The sequence below is a fragment of the Mugil cephalus genome, chromosome 11 (genome assembly GCF_022458985.1).
Source record: "Mugil cephalus isolate CIBA_MC_2020 chromosome 11, CIBA_Mcephalus_1.1, whole genome shotgun sequence".
In the NCBI taxonomy this organism is placed as follows: Eukaryota; Metazoa; Chordata; class Actinopteri; order Mugiliformes; family Mugilidae; genus Mugil; species Mugil cephalus.
In genome coordinates this window covers 10,946,269-10,968,368 of record NC_061780.1, presented here as the reverse complement: position 1 = coordinate 10,968,368, position 22,100 = coordinate 10,946,269, and the positions used below count along the sequence as shown (strand labels likewise).

Sequence of the window (22,100 nt, the reverse complement as noted above, 5' to 3'; positions counted from 1 at the left end):
GATGGGGAGTGCAGATAAAACCCAAATTTAATCAGAGGTAGGCTCAGCATCTCGTGCTTACTAGCCAGTGTTTGCAGCAAAAACAGGATTATGGATGATTTTAGTGTCTCTCTCTCGCTCTCTTTTTTTTAAAACATAATTTGGATGCTAGCTATTATTGCACTGCAGGGTACAATTAAGTGTAAATCCAACAACATAATGATAGTTATTACAACTGTGGAGCAATGTTACAGTGAAATCCCAGTGTTAATCCTAAAAACATGGCTATTTTCTTTGGTCAAACATGTGGTGGCTCTTGTAATATTCTGACACACACAGCATCCTCTCAGCTTTTTTTTTTTTTTTTTGGGGTGCTGTGCCAGGAGTGCAATAGGGGAGGCTTCTCAGGTGTTGCTTGAGCTGTTCAAACATGTGTGGGGATTCAGCAAGTGTTTCTGAGAATTTCAGTAAAAATTACCTGTCATGAGTAAAGAATGTGGACGGTGTGAACGCCCCGTTTGTTGCACAGGTAAAGGACGAAAAATCAGGGGGTAATGAAAGTGGAAAAGGTCTTGGTGTTTGTTTTTTTAAGGACTGGACGTGGCTGTTGTCGCCGTCACTTGGGAACTTTTCTTTTTCTGCTGTCACAGCTGCCTTGCTCTGGTTTGTTTGCTGCTCAATTTGTCGGCCAAAGCAGTGATTTCAGTCAAACGCAGCCTGGAGACCACAAGGAGTGGAATCAATAGAATCTGAGGAATGCAGTACTTGGAAAGAAAAAACCTCTTTGTCTGTGCAAGACAGGTAGTCAAAACAGCAATGAGGCACTGCATTACGTGGAGGTAGCCTCACTGTAGCCTCACTGAATGTTTGAGCAGACACGTACAATCTAAAAGCTATTAGATTCCATCATTTATTTATTTTTTCTCCCCTTCTAATTTTCCATTACAGGAAGTGGCTGTGCACTTTGCTAGGTTGCGGTGTGTCTGGTGGCTCGTTGTGTACTGTCATATTGCCGACAATTGCACAGATAGTCGCTCCAGCGCATTGATATTTACTAATCAATAATTCCCTTGCACTCATTAACACCGATTGATGGTGTTATATAGAGCTGTAGATGTGTGGCTGCCAAACACAATACAATTAATCATGCTATGACCCGTGTAGCATTGCTCCATGGTCTATGCTAAAAAGAGAAGAAAGTCATTTGAATATCTCCAAACCAACAGTTGAATGATGCAGGAAGTGGATAAACAGGACCTGCAAACAGCTGTTGTAAGCAGGTGGCAGCTGTTTGCACCTTTTTTTGTAGTTGTTGCATGGATGGTAGGCCACTACAATTATAGATCTGGCCTGCTCCTCAGTATTCTTGCTAAAAGTATTTCTGAAAGTTGTTTGTTCCGTTTAATGTAAGCACAGGAATATTGTACACCTAAATTCACCAATTGCTGTTTCAAATTCAAATGGTCCATCTAATTCCTAAAAAGCGACTATGTTTAGTTTTCTGTTGTTTTTTAATGGATGGTTGCTGCCCTTGTCTTCTGCTTCCTCCTGGTTCCAGAGAGACTGAGGAAAACTGGAAGGCTGGTTTCATAACGCTCTCACAGGCTGCCAGATAGCAGCATGAAAATTTAACGAGGGCGGCACGAGTGAATACTTTCAACTTAAAAACAATAGCACGCTCTGTGAGCAAAGACATGCTGTGGTGAACTCCTCTGTGCATTTGTGGTCATTCTCCTGCTTTATACGACTGAATTATTCACAGTTTTCACCAACTTAAAGAATGGCAGGTTTTGAATCCTGACATCATATTTCCATCTGTTTCTTTCCGTTTAGACAAATATCTGAGGGTCAGATGTGGTTTGTCTTTGTCTTATTTACAACAATGCATAATAATATTGCAGTCTCATATAATTAAGTGGTCATAGTGTTATTACAGTGTTATTAGGGCAGTGCTAACTTGCAGTTTTTGTTCGAATAATTGTATGAGTTTTAATCTAGGAAGTCTGATTCCTAAATATAGCATCCCTAGGAGCCCTCTTACCAAGGTGATCCCCTAATTTAATTATTATTATCATTATTATTTTAATTTTACCAATACATTGGTTCACGAACAACCATTTAGCATGCTAACAAGCTGAACTATTTATATATAGCCTTCTGCAAATCAGCTTTTTAGCATGCTGATAAAATTCAATTTTTTCATTTGGGGAAATGTGATGTAAGGCCTATATATTTATCTTTCTCCGAAATACATTGTCTAAATAAATATGCAGCGAATTCAGTCAGTAAAACTTGGAACTAGAAAAAGTAGCAAACATCTGCAAAGACCTGTGGTTGACATGCTGTGGTGATCATGCTACTACAATAGCAACACACACTGCAAAAATAATGTCCTCCTAACATAATTGCATTGTGACCACAGAAATAAAGGTTTTGACTCAGTTTGAGTCAGCTCCTGGCTGCTGTGACAGTCAGTGAAATATTATCGGGGGGGATTCATACTGTTCAAGCATGAAGTAAATCCCTCAAATTGTGGTAACCCTTCTCCGTCAGACACCTCTGTCTGTCCAGAAATGGAAGGTAATGGAAGACGATGCCACGTCTAAATATATCTCCACTCCAAGGACTTTGAGATTGCTTGTGGCAATGCAGATGTTCTTTCTGCTTTCCGTGATTTCTTCCATTTCCGACTATTTTTTGCCTCCAGATATTCTTGTGAGAGAAGATTGACATGCTGAGTGACTTTGCGTTGCGCTGCAATCCCAGCAGTGCTGGGAGTCATGAGCGCTCCGATCTTTAATTGGGAAGGCAACAGCTGGATTGCCTGTCATGCAAGGCGCTGCGTATGGCACGTCACGAGGAGCGCTCTTGCTCCCTGAAATTCGACGCGTTTATGTTTTTCTGCTCCTCTTTTGTCAGTGAGTGTTGAACTAAGCCACGAACGCTCCTCTGTATCCTAATGAGCTGGTGCTGAGTTATGAGTCTGTCAGGCTCCTCTACACTGTGAACATAACAAAGGAGAGGACCTCTGCTGCACTCAGAGCACACAACAGAAAGAGGCAGAGTGAGGGTGGATGGGACGTGCTGGAGGGGAGGTAGTGTGTGGAGGATGTGGTCATTAACAGGATGTAGTGTTTGTGAGAGTTTGTGACACAGAGCCTGTTACCTGACAGACAGTTTTAGGCATGAATGAATATACATTTTTCTGCAGCAGGAAGTTACGAAGTAGGGACTTTTGTGTCTGCCCCTCATTAGCATGTATGATTTAATATAAAACTCCAAACGTGTTCTCTTTGGGTGGACGGAGGAGCAGAGAAAGCTGCATTTTGCGCAGCTGAAAATGTAAGATTACAGTTAGCAGTTAGCTTTTGGAGCGGCTCCCTCTGGCCCTGGCAACCTTGCACTGTGACGCCTTAAGCAGATCGGGAGTAGACATTACCATCTGTGCGTCTCTGTCTGAAAAGGTGTGGCACACACGCAGAGACGTGGACTGGCAAACACCACCCTGCTCATTCAGGAGATGCTCTCTCGTTGGGATTAGGCCAGTTTTGTCTCTGTGTCAGTTCTCTGTAATAAAAGGCTCGCTGGGTGCTGACATGATGGCCTGTGGTGTAGTTTTACGAATAGATTTTACACTTTTGTGGTGCCTTCATTCTGCAGATGGATTTAAGGCGGGAGACTGCTTTTGCCTTACTCCTATTTACGCTTCTTTTGGAAAAGGACAGATGACATGCCTGGAGAAGGCAAGTTATTTCTGTGCCTGATAAAAGACCTTCACAGAGAGAAACTCTCAAACTCTTTTCTATTTCATTTCTTTTGTTTCAATCACCATGAGAACTCCTCAAACTAGGGGGAAAGAAATGATTCAAACTGAAACAGGAGCTGGTACTTCTCCTCATCTGATTGCAGCCTCTTGAAGGACCTTATCTGCAGCTCTAATCACAGTCTTGAACGACGCAGTCTAAGAAGTATCACAGATTCAGATTTTGAATTTGCATACAAATATGAGGGACCAAAGACTGGAAGGAAAATGACGACAGTTCTCAAGCTCAGCAAAATGAGATGCAAATGTTTAGAAATGGTGTTTATTCTGTGAAGTAAACAAGTTCTGAGAGTCGAAGGACTGCTTGCATGTTTTAAATTCCTCACATTTGAAAGCATAGACGTTTTTGAGGAATCTGCCTGTTCACCTCACTGTTAGATGAGATTGCTGACACATGATATCTGTAATGTTTGTTATCATAGACTGTATAAATATGGACAATGTGTCCCCACTCCCTTGCGCTGGCCAAACTGACGCTATTTTCCTGGGGATACAGGTGGCACCATTTTGCAAATTTTGGACATAGAGTCTGATCAGTATGGCCCCGCCCACACTTCCTCCACACACACACACACACATTGTCGTTTGATTAACATCGCACTCTATTCTGCCTCTACCAGTTAAAACGAGATGTCGGATTATACACTTATTTTTCTTTCCTGTTTATATAACGTCAAATAACATCATGTCAGCATTGACACAGCATTGACACAAATGACACAAACCATCCTTTAAAAGGAAAAGTATACGTCAAAAATTATTTGACGTATACTTCTGTGTTTTAGTTTGGCCTAAGTCCCATCCTCCAACATGGAAGGGGTGGAGCTTATGATCTATACTGCTGCCAGTCACCAGGGGGAGCTCTACTTGCTTAGGCTTCACTTTTGACGAGCTGTTCATATTTATACAATCTATGTTTGTATCCTACTACATGCAACCGGTTAGCTAAGCATAACGACTATACATGGTGGTAAAAACAGGTTTCTTTAATTTTTACGAAAAAATAAATAAATAAATAATGTCAAACTCAGACATTAAGATAGATCAGTAATGAATAGCCAGTGTATTGCAGTATTAAATCACAATATTTTATACTTCTTACTACTACTAATTATTTATCCAGTGTTTAGAAAATATGTTAAGTATACTGTACATCACTGGCCACTTTATTAGGTGCACCTGTTCAGTTGCTTGTTAACACAAATAGCTAATCAGCCAATCACATGACTGCAATTCAGTGCATTTAGACATGTAGAGATGATCAAGACAACTTGCTGAAGTTTAAAGCGAGCATCAGAATGAGGAAGAAAGGGGATTTAAGTGACTTGAGTGGTCGGTGCCAGAAGGGCCTGTCTGAGTATTTCAGAAACTGCTGATCTACTGGGATTTCCACGCACAACCATCTCTAGGGTTTACAGAGGATGGTCCCAGAAAGTGAAAATATCCAGTGAGCAGCAGTCGTGTGGGCAAAAATGCCTTGTTGATGTGAGAGGTCAGAGGAGAATGGGCAGACTGGTTGGAGATGATAGAAAGGCAACAGTAACTCAAATAACCACTTGTTACAACCAAGGAATACAGAATACCATCTCTGAATGCACAACACGTTGAACCTTGATGAAGATGGGCTACAGCAGCAGAAGACCACACCAGGTGCCACTCCTGTATGCTAAGAACAGGAAACTGAGACTACAGGTCACACAGGCTCACCAAAATTGGACAATAGAAGACTGGAATAACATTGCCTAAAAGGGGGGATCCAACTTTTTACTAGCAAGGCGTACCTAATAAAGTGGCCAGTGAGCATACACAATACACTATGACAAAGATTTTTACTTTTGCTCCTTTTATGTCAGAGCCTTCGTCAGTTTCCAAGTCGTTCTGCATTTCAGCGTTGAAATAATATAATAATGCCAAAGTGGCATCATCCCAGCAGGGCAATCCACAGTTATAATGACATTACTGTTATTAAAGTGGTAACTTTTAGAAGCAGCAAATGAGAGCCCAGTGTGTCTCCTTTAGTGGGTAGCTGTCACGAATTGTTCAATTACTGCGCAAAGCAAACAGGAAGAATAATCCGTGGCTCATTACAAATCACATTCTGATGAGTTTATCCCGCAGAGGAAATTTAAAGGCAATCAAAGTTGATGATCCATGACTCTTTGACTTCCACATATATTCAGATAACAGACTCTGATGAGATGAGCTGTCAGAGAACAGGTGGACTGCAGAGATAAGGTGGTTACCTTACGTGTATGCAGAGGCCATTTGTTTTACCACCTTTGGGCAGATTGTTCCAAAGCTGAGAAGACCAATAGGCCCTGTCAGCACCTCAGATCCACATCGATTTTCTTTTATTGACATAATTCGATTTCTTTGAAAAGGAATCACATAGTCCGAGCTGAACAGCTATTCGTCTTATCTCATGAATTAAAAAGTTTATAGTCTTGCCTGTAGCTTTGCTTGCTTTATACATAAACGTAACCTATTTTATTTACATAGGCTTCATAACCACGTGGAGCAATTCATTCCCATGGCATTATATTGGAATATCATTCAACTCTCACAGGTGGGTTTTGCATATAAAGTGTGTTTTAGATGTTATGTAAACCTCAGTGTCATTTAAAGGTTATCTAAAGATCATCGGCTTGGTAAAAGTCAGCGTGCTCTCTAAATTTCACAGATGACTCATGTTCATTGGGGTCCTGCCTTCCTCTAGGCCAGTAATTGCTGAACCCTAGCAGTATCATTCCTCTTCTAAAACACCTACTTTCACTTTATATTTCTGAGAAGTGGGAGTTCATCCCCGCCCAGTGTCTTTGAACTGCAGTGATGCATCAGTTGCCAAAACCAGCGTAAGTGCTGTCACATTTCCAAACATGACTCTATTTCCTCAGAAAGATGCTCTGTGGGGGTTCAACCATGAGATGTTCATTCTGGTGAGTCACATCCTAATGGTGCCTGAGAGCCTGTTATGTTTGTCAGCCCCCTTTGGCAGACTCCGGAGACAGTGGAAAGACAGAGGAACATCTGCAACATGAACTGCAGATGAGATGTAATAGAGGGCTTTCAGCTCCGGTCAATGTAGTTAGCGCAGCTCAAAGAGGCATTAAGCTGCCTCTAACTTTAATGAAGATCTACAGCTCCAGTAAATGAGTGCTTGCTGTCAGTCCTGATGTCCATTAAACTAACAAAATTTTGCCTTTAAAAGACAAAAATCTGAAATGCTTGTGAATTGTACATTGTCTATTTACTGTATTATCAAGCACCATTACTGAGTAATATGTGTTTTATTGAATAAATTTAAATAATTGCTAGTGAGCATCCTCATATGTCATGCGCCTGGTGCAAGTTCAAGCTTTGAAGAAGAGATGATAATGTTGGTTGGTTCACCTCTTTTCCTTCCATCTCTATTTTTTTCTCTCTACCTGGACAGCCTCAAGCACATGGGTCTTTCCAATATGGTCTTCAATTAGAGGAGAATTTGTCATGTCACTGTAACGGTTGTTTGCTCTTGATATTTCAGGTTCTTTAAGGCATATAGACACAATTTTTTATTGCTGTTGGTGCTCTGTAAATAAAATTGAAATGAAACGGCTGACAGAACATTAATGAACAACTAGTGCTTAGGTAGTTTTTCCAAGCTTGAGCACCATATATTAATTAACTGTAGCTGCTCAGTTGTGAGTTTTAACTGCATCACTATATCTTGAGAGTGATTTTTTTTTAGCCCAAAAAGTTATTCAGATTAATAAATTATATAAAAAAAATAGTAGTTGGTTGCTGCACAAGTTTTCGTTCTCAATCTCTTTCCACCTCATTTTCTTCCTAGCCTGCACTGCGTACTATTTAATAAGAGGCAAACCCCACCCCCAGCGTTATTAAGGCAAAATTAGTCAGCTGTGGCTGTTTAACAGAGAAACGATGACACCATTTAGTATATTAGGAGCCCCTTGCTAGTTGCACCTTCATCACATCCAAGCGTCATGCTGATTACTCATTATAGGACAATTGTAGGTCTCACCCACCCACACTTTACTGGAATATTCAAGAGGTGGCTTTCACCCCTCCACACAAACCGTTTAGTATTTTGTGATCGTGACACATTGAAAATAGAACATCTGTACATATATGTGTTCCTTTATAGCAGAAAACATGGCCAAATGCCTGTATTGATGTAAAAATAAGAAAATACAGAAGCCTTTGTTGTACATGCATGATACAACGAAACTGCAGGATATTCATCATAAAGACATACTGTACACACAAACAATCCTATACGGAGACAGAGTAAGACCTTAATAAATATTAAATGAACTGCACAAGAATTTAAAATGTGGGTGGGTTTCAGGGACTGGATGGCTTTGGGGAAGAAACTGTTCAGTAGTCTGGTGGTGAGAGTTGTTATTGACCTGTATCACCCCCCAAGTGGGCAGGAGGTCAAACAGGCGGTGGCCAGGGTAAGAAGAATCCTCTTGAATGTTTTTTTTTTTTTTTACTCTGAGTGGGCATCTGGAGAGTCATGGACTGAGAATAGGCTGCATCCAATGATCCTATGAGCTGCACTGATGATTCCTTGTACAATTTTGATACTTATTCTTAGATTTTTCTTTTCTTTCTTTTAGCCAAAATAGAAGATAGTCACTCTTTCTGCACAGACATGCACTTCAATACATTCTTAAATAAATCACCAGTCTTCCATTTGCACTTCTATTCTATTCTATTCTATTCTATTCTATTCTATTCTATTCTATTCTATTCAGTGGGATGCACAAATCGCAATAACTCTTTGTAAAGGTCAGTGGCATCTTTATCTTTGGTTCACATGCAGGGGTCAGCAGTTTGTTTGGTGCAGAAGATAGCTCTTAATATTTTATTGCTTGTCTGATTCTATCTTCACCGGGCCGTGACAAGAGAAACGGTGTATGCCTCCATGAAATGTGTTTGTACATCGGTGCTCATGCATATTCACTCGCATGTAAATAGCAGTGATGTCCGGTGAGGACCGTGGCTGGTGAGACCCAGATTTACAATTATGAATCCAGTGGAATAGCTTAAATTTGCCATTCAGTTGGCTGCTTCCACACTAACCAGTCAAGTTTCATATCTCAAATGAGCATTACTTACACACATATAGCTAAGTATCATCCATCATTTGCTATTTCCTGTTTTCACTGAGGATCTGGTTTTGAGAATGTTTTGAGGTTAGATATACAATCTTCTATTTTTGACATTCACACAGAGAAAATTCCCAGTAAATGGGCCGCACAGTCGACACAGGGTAGAAGAAGAAGGTTTCCATGACCTTCTTCCATGAGGCCATGGAAAATGGTGACATATGATTGAAGTGTCTCTGCGTTTCTCCCTGTATTTACGTAAGAAACACGTAAATTCAGCAACTATAAAACTATAAAAACTATAAAAATAATGGTAGCGACGGTAATCATGCAGAAATTAAATTTATATCACTGACCAGTGGAAAAATAGTCTCTTTATTTTATCAGAAGAGCCACTGCAACACTGTCTTCATGTGTGCTAATTTTAATGCTATTATCTGTTCATTTGTGTCAGTCTGCAAATGTGAATCCATATTAACCTGGAGGCATGTACCGTTTTATTGCAGTTACTTAGTGTATTTCTTCATAGCTATAATTTAGCAGGTGCTATCCAGTGAGAGGTCGTAATTACCGGGGCTCTGACGTCTAACTGCTGTCAAAGACCAAGAAGTGGTGTTGTATAAGATGAAAGGCTGATCTGAAGGGTGCCGTTATTACAGATTTGCACATCACACTTGATCACTGGAAAGAGGACAAATCAATGATACCAGATGGCGACGGTGCATTGATAGATAGATAGATCTGTATGTTTCTGTCCTGGTGTGTTTAATAGCATTCAGCAGTAATTGGGCCTTTAAAATGCACAAGTTATGCTGCTGCTGTTGGGGGCCTCTGTTTGTGAGCACAGCCACTTTGATCTATTGTTGTCGCTGCATTTTGTTGCGCCTCGCGCAGCCAGTGTGAACCATGGCCTGTGGTCCACTGACAGAGAGGTTGCGTAGGCCTGGCCAAAAGGACGGAGGTTTCAGATGACCATGCTATTGTCTGGCCAACACGAGAGGCTGTGGCCATTACGCAGCACAAAGCTTGCGGATGCAAAGCAGGTAATGTGATTAACCTTGCTGCTGCTTCATCCTCAGCGTGTGGTGCGTCTTATTGAGTCCAAGAGGCAATGCTTCCCTGATCACTTAATAGTTTTCGCTGGACGTAAAGAAAATCTTACCATGAATCCACTTAATTGAGTTTGCATTTCTCGACTTCTTCTTGACAACCTCATCCTTCTGTATTAAGCGGCTGAGCTGTAATGTCTGGTCTAAGCCTTGTTGTACTCGATACTGCAGCAGAATATATACAGGGACGGTATAAAGGGACTAGGGGTGGGAAAAAATATTTATATGGCAATATATCGCAATATGTTTTCTTTAAATACAATATCAATTTTGAATGCCTTAATATCGATTTTAAAAGAAAAAGAAAAAGTCATGTTTTGGGCTGTTAATGAACGACTCTACCATCACTTTTTGTGATGTGCAGTAAATTTGAAATGGATCATTTGGATTAATGTTGTTTTTTGACGCAGTTTGTCTAATGAATTATCACTGTCATCTTATGTACATATATGCAATGTGTATTTTTTTAGCTGCATTTAAAATTTCTCAGTGAACTACGTAGAACATAGGTCTTCAATGGGGGGTCGGCGGAGTATAGTATATACTATATATATATATATATATATGTAGTAGCAAAATCATTGGTTGATTAGACATTTTTTGTAAATTTTTTTTTATTTCCGCCACAAATTTAAATTTCGTTAAATACACATTAACATGAATCCGACACATTTTACTTAAGGGATAAGGGATAGCTTAATAATAAATGCAAAATGATAATAATAATGTATATTTATAAATATCACTGGCCGAGATTAATATAGAACGCAGGTCGTGGGTAGGGGGCACCTACTTAATCTCTTCATCAGTTTGGGGGTCCTTGGCCTGAAAAACGTTAAAGACACCTGATGTAGAATATTGCAATATATATTGCAATAATGTATCGTATTGTGACTCAAGTATTGTGATATTTATCGTATCATAAGTACCGTAAGTCCTTGCCAGTACCCACCCCCAGTATACACACACACAACAATGTCATTGTGTCGCTGACAAAATACAACATTTGGAAATGAATTAAGGTTTTCATTCCAACTTATACATGCAAACTATTTGATTTTATGTCTGCAAATTAAATAATTGTTAATCATTTGAATGTTGGTTGGGGAAAATGAGAAATTAGCAGACCTTAGGAACTGCTGTGATTAGAAGTAACATCTTTCTGTAGTACTAAAACAGCCCGTCCTTTTATCTTTGACAGAGTCTCACAGATGCTCACTTAACAGTGATGAACTCATGTCCAATGGCCCATGAAGTCAGTGGGCTGCTTTCTAAATAAAGCTGATTTCGAAACTAATTTCTCATGTGGTCGACAAACTCACATGCTGCGCCTGGGTGCTGATCGTCCTCCCGCACTATGACAAAATGACGCTCACTTTTTGGCTCAGCGTGATGTGGTTTTATGTACTGATGTGATAGACCAGGCACATATTGTTAATTAGACTGGGTTGTCTGGCAGTTGAGTGAATGTTGCCATTTACTTAAGGAACTTAATTATTTTCACACTTTGTTGAAGAGAGGATATTATATTTTGCTGACGATCTCACACTTCACTGCAGCTTTGCATGCTTCACTAATCTTTTAATTCCCCCCCATCAGTGGGTGTGTGTGTGGAGTCTCATCACCACACATTTAGTGTCATTTCCTCAAATGTGTTTCCCAATTTTAACTTGCCTGACTACATCTTTTAGGGGATTTTGAGGGTGATATCCAACATTGTAATACTTTATATATTTAACATGGAAATTCAGTCTGTTGACAACTATTAACATATTAGATGATTATTTTGTCTTTAAAATTCCAGTGTTTGTTTCTCAGAGCCTTAGACAACCTCCTCACCCTGCTACAAAAATGTAGTCAAAAGAGTTCACATTTTAGCTTAAGTTAACTGTTAAATCTGCTTTCTGTTAACTAATCAATCAACACATCAGTCGACTATTTTGGGGGCCATTTTGCTGTTGCTGTGTCTACTGCAGATAATTTTTCCTCATGTTCTTCAAGTGGGTGCCATTTATATAATCCCTAAATGCTGACAGTCCATCACCCTCTGAAAGGGCAAAGTATGAATTATTAAAAGCTGTGTTCTCTTAATTTACGGTCCAGTTTAAGCCCTCCAGACCTGCCTCTCAATTTTGCATGCTGATGTGAAGAACTGTGTCCAGCTTTTTGTATTGCATCTCATATTTCTGCTAGACAAAGATGGGAAAACTAATCGCTCTAAATGTATTTTTTAGTGAGAGCTAAAAGGCTTTTAGAGGACTTTCCCATTGAAACCATCTTCCTCTCCACCCTCTCTCCACCTGACCCCTTCTTCTCTTAGCAGAGTAATGGTAGCTGTAGCCTGCACTGGCCAGTCTGCAGCAAGATGAGCTCAGAGGAGCGCAGCTCAGCCATGTCACAGAAGATCTCCTCCCTGTCACGCAGTAACAGCAGCTCCTCGTCCAAGCATGACAGCCGACAGGTAACACTCATGTTTCACTTGCAGATCATTTTCACTGGTATTACGTTTGTGAAAGGGAGAACAGTCGGGCTTTTATTTATTTTTTTTTTTTTCCACCATGCACTTTGTGTATTGGAAAGGTAGCAACAGCCAGTCCTCCAGAGAATATTCTCTGTCAGGGAGAAAACCACTCAAACTTTAGCAAATAGATCAAGCCACTCTTTGCATAATACATGACATGCAGTAATGACTAAAAGCTGCCAACTTGAAAGAGACATTTTCTATTAGTAAGTTCCCATCTCTTCCTCTGTATCAAACCTCAGTGTCGTCTCCAAATGTGGAAGACTTTAGCTCAGAACTGATAATAAAAAATACAAGTTTTCAAGAGTTCCCCTCCGGGTAATCCTGTTCTACACGACGCAGAACAGATATTAGCATCGTGAAACAAGCCTGTTGTTGCTTCAAGCGTTTATCTTCAGGGAGCAGACTCATTCATTTTTTATTCCCTGCAACAGCCTTTCTTTTTGGAAAGTTTCACTCTAGTACTGCCCACAGGACAAACAGACACATGACACTGAAGAAACTGCTGGTATGTGACTGTTGAAGCATTTTCATTAGCGAAGAAACAAACGTTTTTTTTGTTAAGCGGAGTGATGAACATCTGTTTCATAAGCTTCAGGTCAGGTGTTTAGTTCCAAATCCAGTAAAAAGGTCACACCATGATTCACTCCAATAACTCTGAGTGTTTATGTTATACTCACTAGCCTACATTGCGAGTTTTATACTTAGGTCAAAATAAACAAGTGTGTGGATTTGAAAAAATTATCATTATTATTATTTTCTGTGTCCTCAACTGCCAGTCTTTCTATTCAAGAAAGGACGTGGGCATATTAAAGTGAAAGGTTTGCTCCTTAGGGAAATTTGTTGAGAGTTTGATGAAAAGGAGCAATCTAAGAGGCAATCTCAAATTTGTTTTGCACATATTAAGCTGGAGCCAGGAGACAATTACGTTAGCTTAGTGATAAGGATGGAAATTGTGGACTCTAGCTTGACTCTTTTTTGGAAGTAAAAAAGCTCATCTACAGGCTACAAGTTTTCAGCAATCAACCTGAGGAGATATATACAATCAAGCGTTCTGTCCAGTCACATTATGAATCGGCTTTGGTTGCTTTCAGGAAAACATTTGGTGTGAAAAGCCAAAATACAACCCCTTGCAATGCCTTGATGCTAGCTAACATGCCACATTTTTCATGTAAAGCATTTGTAGGGTCTTTAAATTCTTAAAGTGTGAACCTTTTGGTCATACAGGTTGTCTCTCGGGTACAGGTCCATTCTCATGACTGTACAATGACCACAGAAAAAGACACCTTGCCCTGTATGAGTTGTTATTTTCGCAAGTCTTTATACAGATCAACTGAATAATACAAACAGCCACAAATTAGTGACAGTAATAGTGCTTATAGGTGGAATTCATTCCCATACAGAGAGCTAGGCTAACAGCTTCCCCCAGCTTACAGACTATATGCTAAGCTAACGGGTTCTACTGATAACTTTTCATTTACAATGCGACCATAAGAGTGGTTGAACACACGACAAGATAGCATCACAGATTAAATCCCATCAGTTCTGTCAATGGATAATAACACGCTTGTTTTAGAAGGACATGGCCCAGCCTCCACAGACAACCATCTTAGGTGCGATAGGGTGCAAATGATCTTGGGCAAACATTTTTGATTTTCCAGTGCTCAGGGCTTTCCATTGAAACACTGTGTTCTTGGCGCTTGCCTCCCTGCTTTCTTTCAGAAAGAGTCTCTTGACCTTGAAGAAAAGTGGCCGGGCTATGTGTGACAATGACTCACTGCCTGACTGTATGAGCGGCCGCAGTGACGAGCGCTCGGGGAGAAAGAAGGAGCCACCCACAAGCCTTGCCCTTGTCCGTCCCCTTCAGATATGAGGGTTTATTTTAGCCTCACCTCCGGCGTTCTGCCTCTCCGCCTGGTACAATTTGTTGGGTCAGAACTGTTAAAATAGTCAGGGACACACTGAGACAACAAGCTGAGAGTCACCTCAAACCTCTGCCAAGAATCCAAAGTCCCTCTGGGCAGCTGTGACATGAACATCATTTGTGCCAGTGTTTTTTTTTCGCCCCCACTCTGATCGTTTCGCGTTTAGGGTATAATGCTAAAGTGCTGCTTTTACAAGCATTATTAGTTCACATAAAAAAGACTTAGAGGTTGTTGCTGGGAAACGGCTTGTACAAGCTAGGTAACAACTTACTACTAGAGTAAACTGACATTTAAGTGTAAAATTGGCTAAGAGCCTGTACAGTGCATAGATTTTCTGTTTCTGTTTTTCTGTTTCCCTTAACGAAGCCATTAATAGTGTAATTGTAGTGTGTGAACTGAAAGTATTATGAACCACAAACAATGCATCATTCTTCGTGAAAACCAAGATAACACAAACCCCTCTGTTTCTACCGTTCATCCTCCCACCCAGGAATGTTTCCTGCTGAAGTACACAGCTATCTGGATTAGTTCATGATGAAATATCATCTTAATCTCTGTATTTGCAGGGGATTTGGCCATTCTAATCTCAGACAGGAAATGATTACTGTGAAGAGTGAGCTTAGGCAGGTAAGCTAATTTTGCAAATGGGACCATGAGGTTAAAGTAGTCTCTAGAGCCCCCCACTGTGACTGGGCACCTTCACTTCACGGTGGAACTCTCCTCCTCTCCCATTTTCGGAGACGCCCACCATCTGACACTAGAAACAGATGGGGCAGCTGATGTGATTTACATCGGCTGCCTCATCTGATTCAGCACGGCGAGCTGTATGGATGGATAGTACAGTTGCTAGTGATGCCGGATACCACACGTGACATTCGTGGGTTAAGGTTAAGGGTTAAGTTGTCATAGTTTCAGTAAGTGAAGATCCTCAGTCTCAAGATTCTGCATAATTAAAGTTATTCAATTTTTTGGTAATATTTCCCTTAATTTTTTTATTTTAACATATTTTGCATGAAAACACCAACCGAGTCTGTTAAAAATGTCTGTTGTGATTGAAATGTTGTGATTGTCATGTCAGCCTCATGATTAATGCTTGAAGAAGTGACTGAGTAGAACAACACTTGCAGCTAATTGAGGGTAATTGAGGTCTCTCTAGCGTCGCCACTTGCTGGTCGTTTTGGTTTATCATTTTTGTGTTTTCATACTGTGATACTATATTCTTCTGTTTCAGGTTCAAACTGCCCAATTTTTCATTCAATTAATTTAAGATGTTAAAGATTTTCTTTGGTTTAGGTCACAGCTTGTCATTAAGGGGTGATTGAGGGGTCCAGAAGCCGGACCATTTGAGAACCACTAAAAAAGAGCACTAAAAAATTATAGATGTGACTGTGTGTATGGGTGATATTCCTTTTGCTGCTGCTGCTTAATTGGTATTACGCATTTAGCCCACCCACCAAATTTCACCACCAGCCGCCACTGCGTTTTTGTCTACTTTCAACTAATGTTGTGTAGCCGACCTCCTGGAAAATGTGCCTGCGTATGAGTGTCTGGTAAGGCCCGTTATCTCAGAGTGCTCATAAATCATGTGTGTCCACAGGACAGCTGGGAAATAGTGGAAGGCCTGCGTGGAGGCTTCAGCAATGTTTTGGATCCCCCGAAACAGGAGGGCTACATGCTGAAGAGGAGAAAATGGCCCATGAAGGGGTGGCATAAGGTACGATATAAAGCTCGCAAGGTCCTTAAATGACCCATGCTATACTTCATAAGATATTACCAGTCTTGACAATAAATCATCATAATTTGATTCCTGATTTTACCTTCTCAACTTTTCAACCTCCCTTTACAAATCTGCTGACATGACTCATTTGTGTTTTAAACTAATTGAATGAGCTTATGTGGATGATTTCACCCGCAGTGGAGTCACATGTGACCTGGGTCAGTGCCTGTTTACACTCTGTCTAAAAGCTTTTCCTGGGATCATAATGCCTAGATATCATTGTGTTCCCCCCAATGCATTAGCTGATGGCCTGTTGGTTACTAGGGCTGTATACATTTAGTATTGACTTACAGTCAGAGCTTTGGAGTTCTCTGTGCTTTCAACAGCCTGATGCAGGTTATGTAGAGTAAGGGCGCCATGTATTGCATCTACAAATTGAGTGGAGGACAGAGTGAAAGAGTAATAAAGGCAGACAGATGCAAGACAGCAGCCCGGGATGAGAAATATCTCACTGTAGAGACATTACACGAGACATACATCATCTTGAGTTGACTCTGTCATGATCACACGCGTCATAACAATGATTTCAGACTGGAAGCTGTCAGGGATGTTGCATATCATTCCCCCCCACATCTCACTGACTCATTGTCCTTCTTCCCCCCTCCCAGAGATACTTTTTCCTGGACAAGGGTATCCTAAAGTACGGCAAGTGCAGTGCTGATGTGAGTATTAAAAAAGCTGCTGGCTATATACCATGTGGGCTTATCAATTACTGAAGATTACAAAGGACACATTGTATCTTTTGTAATGTCCTCGCTGGGCGGGCCTTACCGCCCCTCCCCAGACACACACACACACACACACACACACACACAAACACACACACACTTTGTATTTTACCTGCCAGTCTCGCATAACTATGTATCAGCCATGTTGAAAGTCGGCTTGGCCAGCACGGCAGAGCCAATAAGGGGATTATTATCTTATTTTAAAACAGAACAGCATCCTCTTTCACTTGTATTATGTCCAGCTAAATATAGCCATAATAATAATATAGTGCGCTGACTTTGCCTTGCAGATTGAGAAAGGAAAACTGCACGGTTGCATTGACGTGGGTCTCTCGGTTATGGCCATTAAGAAGAAAGCCAAGTGCATTGATCTTGATGCCGAGGAAAACATATATCACTTGAAGGTAAACCGCAAGGCTAATGAATATAAAGCATTCCCATATGGGCTTACAGGAATTGGGGTAAAACGTGGATTATTTAGATTATTTGCTTTTAATTCCTGGGACAGATGCCATCATGACCTTAAAATGTCCTCATATGTGATATATGTGTGTTAGAGGGAATTGCTGCTCTCATTGTACCTGTGTGTGTGTTTGTGTGGGTGTGTGTGTGTGTGTCTGTGGGTGGCTTTTTCCACTCACACGTCTCCTCCACCTCACTTGTCCTTGCGCTGATTTCTGATTGTGGTATCTACTCTGCAGATTAAGTCACAGGAGCTGTTTGATGAATGGGTATCCAACCTGCGTCACCATCGGCTGTATCGTCAAAATGAGATTGCCATGTACCCTCACGAGAAGTCCTTCTACTACCCGCACTACCCCTCCCCCAACTCCCCGAGCATAGCTGAAGGTGCCTCTATCAGAAAGGTATACCTGTGCGCTATACAGTACGCTGTAAAACACGATGAAACTCACTAAATGATCCCTCCTGGGTTGGTTATCATGAGCATCTTTAATTCATCAACAGTTTTCACTGAAATTTCAATTTGTCCACTGAAAATAGTGCGGAGGAAGCAAGTTATCATTGGACTGACCTTTGAGTCTGTTTGCTACTGCAGTGTATGCCCATACGAAGACAGTCCACCGTGCATGCTGCGGGAGTCTTTCCTTTAAACTCCAGCAGTCAGGTCAAAGTTGCCGCCTGGCTCCAGTCGTCTGACGACATGGATAAATGTTCCAAAGGTGAGACAGCAGAGCTGTGCTGTGATTTGCGCATTTTCTCGTCAGTTAGTAGCCGCCTGCCTGTCTGTTTCATTGCAAAATATCACAACCGTTAATTTTACTTGGGAGAAATCTTCCAGAGAGGACTTGGGCTTGTATGTGAAATACAGAATAAGATGCATTCATGTGCTGGTGGATGACGTGGACATCAGGGAACGTCAAGCCACACAAATGCTGCAGCTTCTAAGTGGTGAATTAATAAACATTCATGAGGGTCTGTGTTCCATTCAAAGCTTTCCATTAGTAAAGTTGTCAGTGGCATTGAGGAAGGCTGCGGATGTAACCTTAGTGACTCCAACTTTTTCATCTATACTTTGTTTCATAACATTATTCATCGGATGCCTCTGCTGCTTCCGGTAACTGCGTCTGCCGCCTGGCTTATTTTGCAATTTAGATCGGGCTGGCGGGCTGTTTATAGAAAAAGGAAGCTGTTTATTATGAATGCGCAGTTTAATCCCGATTTTCACTCATTAGGATTCTGGTGGGGTGCCGTCAACGCTAGCTGTCCACTGACAAGTTATGATTTTCCAAGAACAGAAACATTGGCAAATTAACACCAGATCAGTCATACTTTTGCTAAGAGATGATTGCTATTTATTTAGCTGTCTGTCAGCCCTCATTAAATTTTATGTTCATCTGCGTGGGTCGTTGGAACAAATAGTCATCAAACCTACTCCCCTTAAAACACTGTTTTAAAAGAGACCAGTATGAGCCGGTTTCTAATGCACTTTTACCTTGAAGATATCCAGAGCATATTGATACTCTCATGTATTTTCCTCACCTTTTTCTCTGAGTTGGAAGTTGTTTGGATTGGTTGTTTACTTGCAAAAGATGCAAAACAGAGATATATTGGCAGGCGGAGCCAACCTTTAAGCATTTCCAGCAAAGGCATGCTTAAAGGTTTATCATTTTATCTTTCTTGCTTTCAATTTCACCGCTTACCTTACTTGATGAGTAATTTTCCTCCTCTCCCTACAGACTTATCCATTTGTGAGGCCTACCTACTGGAGCTTAACCACCTGCTCCAGAGTATGGAAGTACTTCACCGTACTTATTCTGCTCCATCTATCCAAGCACTGCAGGTCTCTGAGATTTTTTTACTTTTGCATGCAGTTCAGTTCAGTTCAGCGAGGTCGTGATGAATTGCAATGCACGATAAAGTCTAACATGCTGTAAATCATATTCGAAAACAGCGGATGACTCACAATGTTATGCGCAGCAGCTCGACGTGTTTTGTCTTTTATCGTTTTCTCCATCTGTAATTTTTGTCGTCTTCAACTCATCTGCTACTAAATCTAGTTTCTGCACCTTGAGCCCTGCGCTTCCTTCAAAGAAAAACAATCCTCTCTGCCCCGACCAATCACTAGTTCCTCTTATGTTCTGCAGGCATCTACATTTGACAGCCCCAAAAAGGAAAAGAGACTTCCAAGGAAATGGCGCACTAAAAACTACAATAAAGACGTCAAAACAACTCTGCAGGTAGACAAAAGTACAATAAAGTGTGATCATATTATTATTTTTTATTTTTTTTTGTCAATGTTCAAAGCTAACTTCTTTTTCTTTTGCTCTGCTGAAGGTACCCAGCTGCATTTCCTCTGGCTCAATGCGCCTCCATGCTTCTAACCCCAACCTCTCCACCGCTGCACTCGGCATTGACAAAATTGACCCTGAATCCCTTGATTCCGCTTTTGATGTTGCCAAGCTGCAAGAAGATTTCTGCCGTGTTGCCACCAACTGTAAGTCAAATTTTCAGGCAGATACATTCACGCTTTCCAAGATTGAGTTTTGTAAACTAGGCAACAGCTTACTTTTGTAAACCTATGTTTGTGAGATAACAGGTGTCAATAATACGGCAATGGTCGTCATTCGTTCACTTTTAGTGTGAGAGGTCTTTGAATCCATCAAACTTGACGATTTCTTCTGTAAAAGAAAAAGAGATGGCATAATTTTTTTGTATGTCCTCACGTTTAGGAAATAATTCGCATTTGCTCTCACACTTACCATCATACTCTAACAAACACTACTATAGTCACGCACACATACTATCAAACTCTCTTACACGCTGCTATGGATGGAACAACTTGTGCAATGTGATGTGTGCTGGTATAGTAGTATGTGTGAAAGAGTTTGATTGAAACAGAAGTCATCTGAAGTAGGGCTGGGCGACACCATCATTGACTGTGTATACTATGAACAAACCCATCGTGACGTCACCCATTGGATTCTGAACCTCGAAGAAGGAGCCCGAAATGGGCAGAGCCCGCCGTCGCCATGTTGGATGAGCTTTATTCCATTAACACACGGATACTCCAAATATGGACGCAGGGGGCAATGTGGGACGTTGAGACCCATCCCCCTCAACCCTTGGCTACCAGTTAGCTCAGGCTACCGCCGGTCATTCAGACCGGGAACGCCCTTAATTATGCAGAATTTTAAACGTAAAAATAAACAAACAAGTTAGAAACAAATTCACCCCCGTAGAGTTGTCATGAATAGTGAAATAAACCATTGAGGCCAAAACCGTTTTTTGAACCAGGCTGTAAACATGTTTAATGATGCTGTAAATCTTTTTAACATAGGGGTCTATGGAGATTTACTCCCTTTTGCAACCAGCCTCAAGTGACCACTAGATGAACTGCAATTTTTTGCACTTCCGCGTGGGCTTCGTCGCTCAGCCCCGGAGGTTGTCGCCAACCTGTCATCCAACTTGTGACGTCACGATGGGTTTGTCCATATGGTCAATGGCGATACTGGGAATTTTAGTATCGATACGAAGTTAATACTGGGCTAGTATCGCCGATACGGATACCTTTCTTGAAACGTCATGATCACTGAATAATTTAGTAATTTTACCTTTAATTAGTTGATTACAGCTAAACTAATTACAGTATAAAATAATTTAACAGTACAAAATTTAAATAATTCCCCTTTACTACATACAATTGTTTTAGCATAGGCAAAATAGAGGACAGGCTGATATTGTGTGTGTCTGAATTACCTGAATTCACGAGTATTCACGAGTGCCTTGTTCTAACCTTTTTAAGCCCTTCAGAACCGAGCGGATCTTCAGCGATCTGTTAAAGTACGCGTTTTTTGAATTACCGGAACTGACAATGGTTTGCATTGTTCACAAAACTGCATACGTTTGCTTTAGAAAAACAGTCATTGGTGCAAAATAAGAAAAATAAACAATGTACCAAAAAATATAAATGTAACAATGTAAATACCACAACAACAATGTGAAATAAAACCAGTAACAGGAGTCAGTTGAGCAAATAAGTAAACAAAAGCAACAACGTAATAATAAATATAAAAACTGCACAGAAAGGGAAATGTTGGCTCATTAATTTTCCACCACAGAAGTGAGTCTGTATCCCATGTAGTTGTCTTCTCTTCTGATTACCGACGCATTTCAATAATGGCATCAGTTCCAGCTGTGAGATGCTCCATATCCACCTTTCACTACAGGTGAAGGTGGAGAGACTCCTGCCGTGCACAGACTTTGAGAGAAGCTGCACTCGCGTGAACTCTGTGATGAGTAATTTGCAAGACTTGTAGACAAAAAACTGTAACAAAGGTATCGACCTCAGCACGCTAGTATTGATCTGATACCGATGTGGATTTTGGTATCGATACTATCGGCATTTAGATCAATACGCCCAACCCTATCCACGCCCGATCCAAAATCATGCTGTCATATCCACCTCTGCCAGTTTCCTTTCCAATGTGCTGAAGGCACCTCATTGCATTAGTGAAAAAATCCCCAAACTCTCCATTTACTGCTGACAAAAAGTTGACAAAAAAGTACTTACAAAGTTGCCTTCTTGATTTCATTTCTCCCACACAGCTTCCATATAGCTAGCAGTAAGTATGTGTTTGTGACCATAGTAGTGTTTGTGAGAGA

The 22,100-nt window shown here is 40.8% G+C and overlaps 1 protein-coding gene across 5 annotated transcripts in view; it reads left to right on the top strand.

Annotated features, from left to right (window-relative positions):
* osbpl3b (oxysterol binding protein-like 3b) overlaps positions 1 to 22,100 on the top strand; it is a 33,584-nt gene that overhangs the window by 1,185 nt on the left and 10,299 nt on the right. For 2 of the 5 annotated variants that reach the window (XM_047599878.1, XM_047599882.1), the window contains exons 2-10: positions 12,346 to 12,486; positions 16,069 to 16,185; positions 16,857 to 16,910; positions 17,267 to 17,380; positions 17,678 to 17,842; positions 18,034 to 18,157; positions 19,175 to 19,278; positions 19,583 to 19,675; positions 19,773 to 19,932. In XM_047599878.1, the coding sequence (XP_047455834.1) occupies positions 12,391 to 12,486; positions 16,069 to 16,185; positions 16,857 to 16,910; positions 17,267 to 17,380; positions 17,678 to 17,842; positions 18,034 to 18,157; positions 19,175 to 19,278; positions 19,583 to 19,675; positions 19,773 to 19,932 (1,027 nt within the window). In that variant the 5' untranslated portion in view covers positions 12,346 to 12,390. The remainder of the gene's footprint in view (positions 1 to 12,345; positions 12,487 to 16,068; positions 16,186 to 16,856; positions 16,911 to 17,266; positions 17,381 to 17,677; positions 17,843 to 18,033; positions 18,158 to 19,174; positions 19,279 to 19,582; positions 19,676 to 19,772; positions 19,933 to 22,100) is intronic. The other 3 variants (XM_047599881.1, XM_047599879.1, XM_047599880.1) reach the window with 3 other exon arrangements.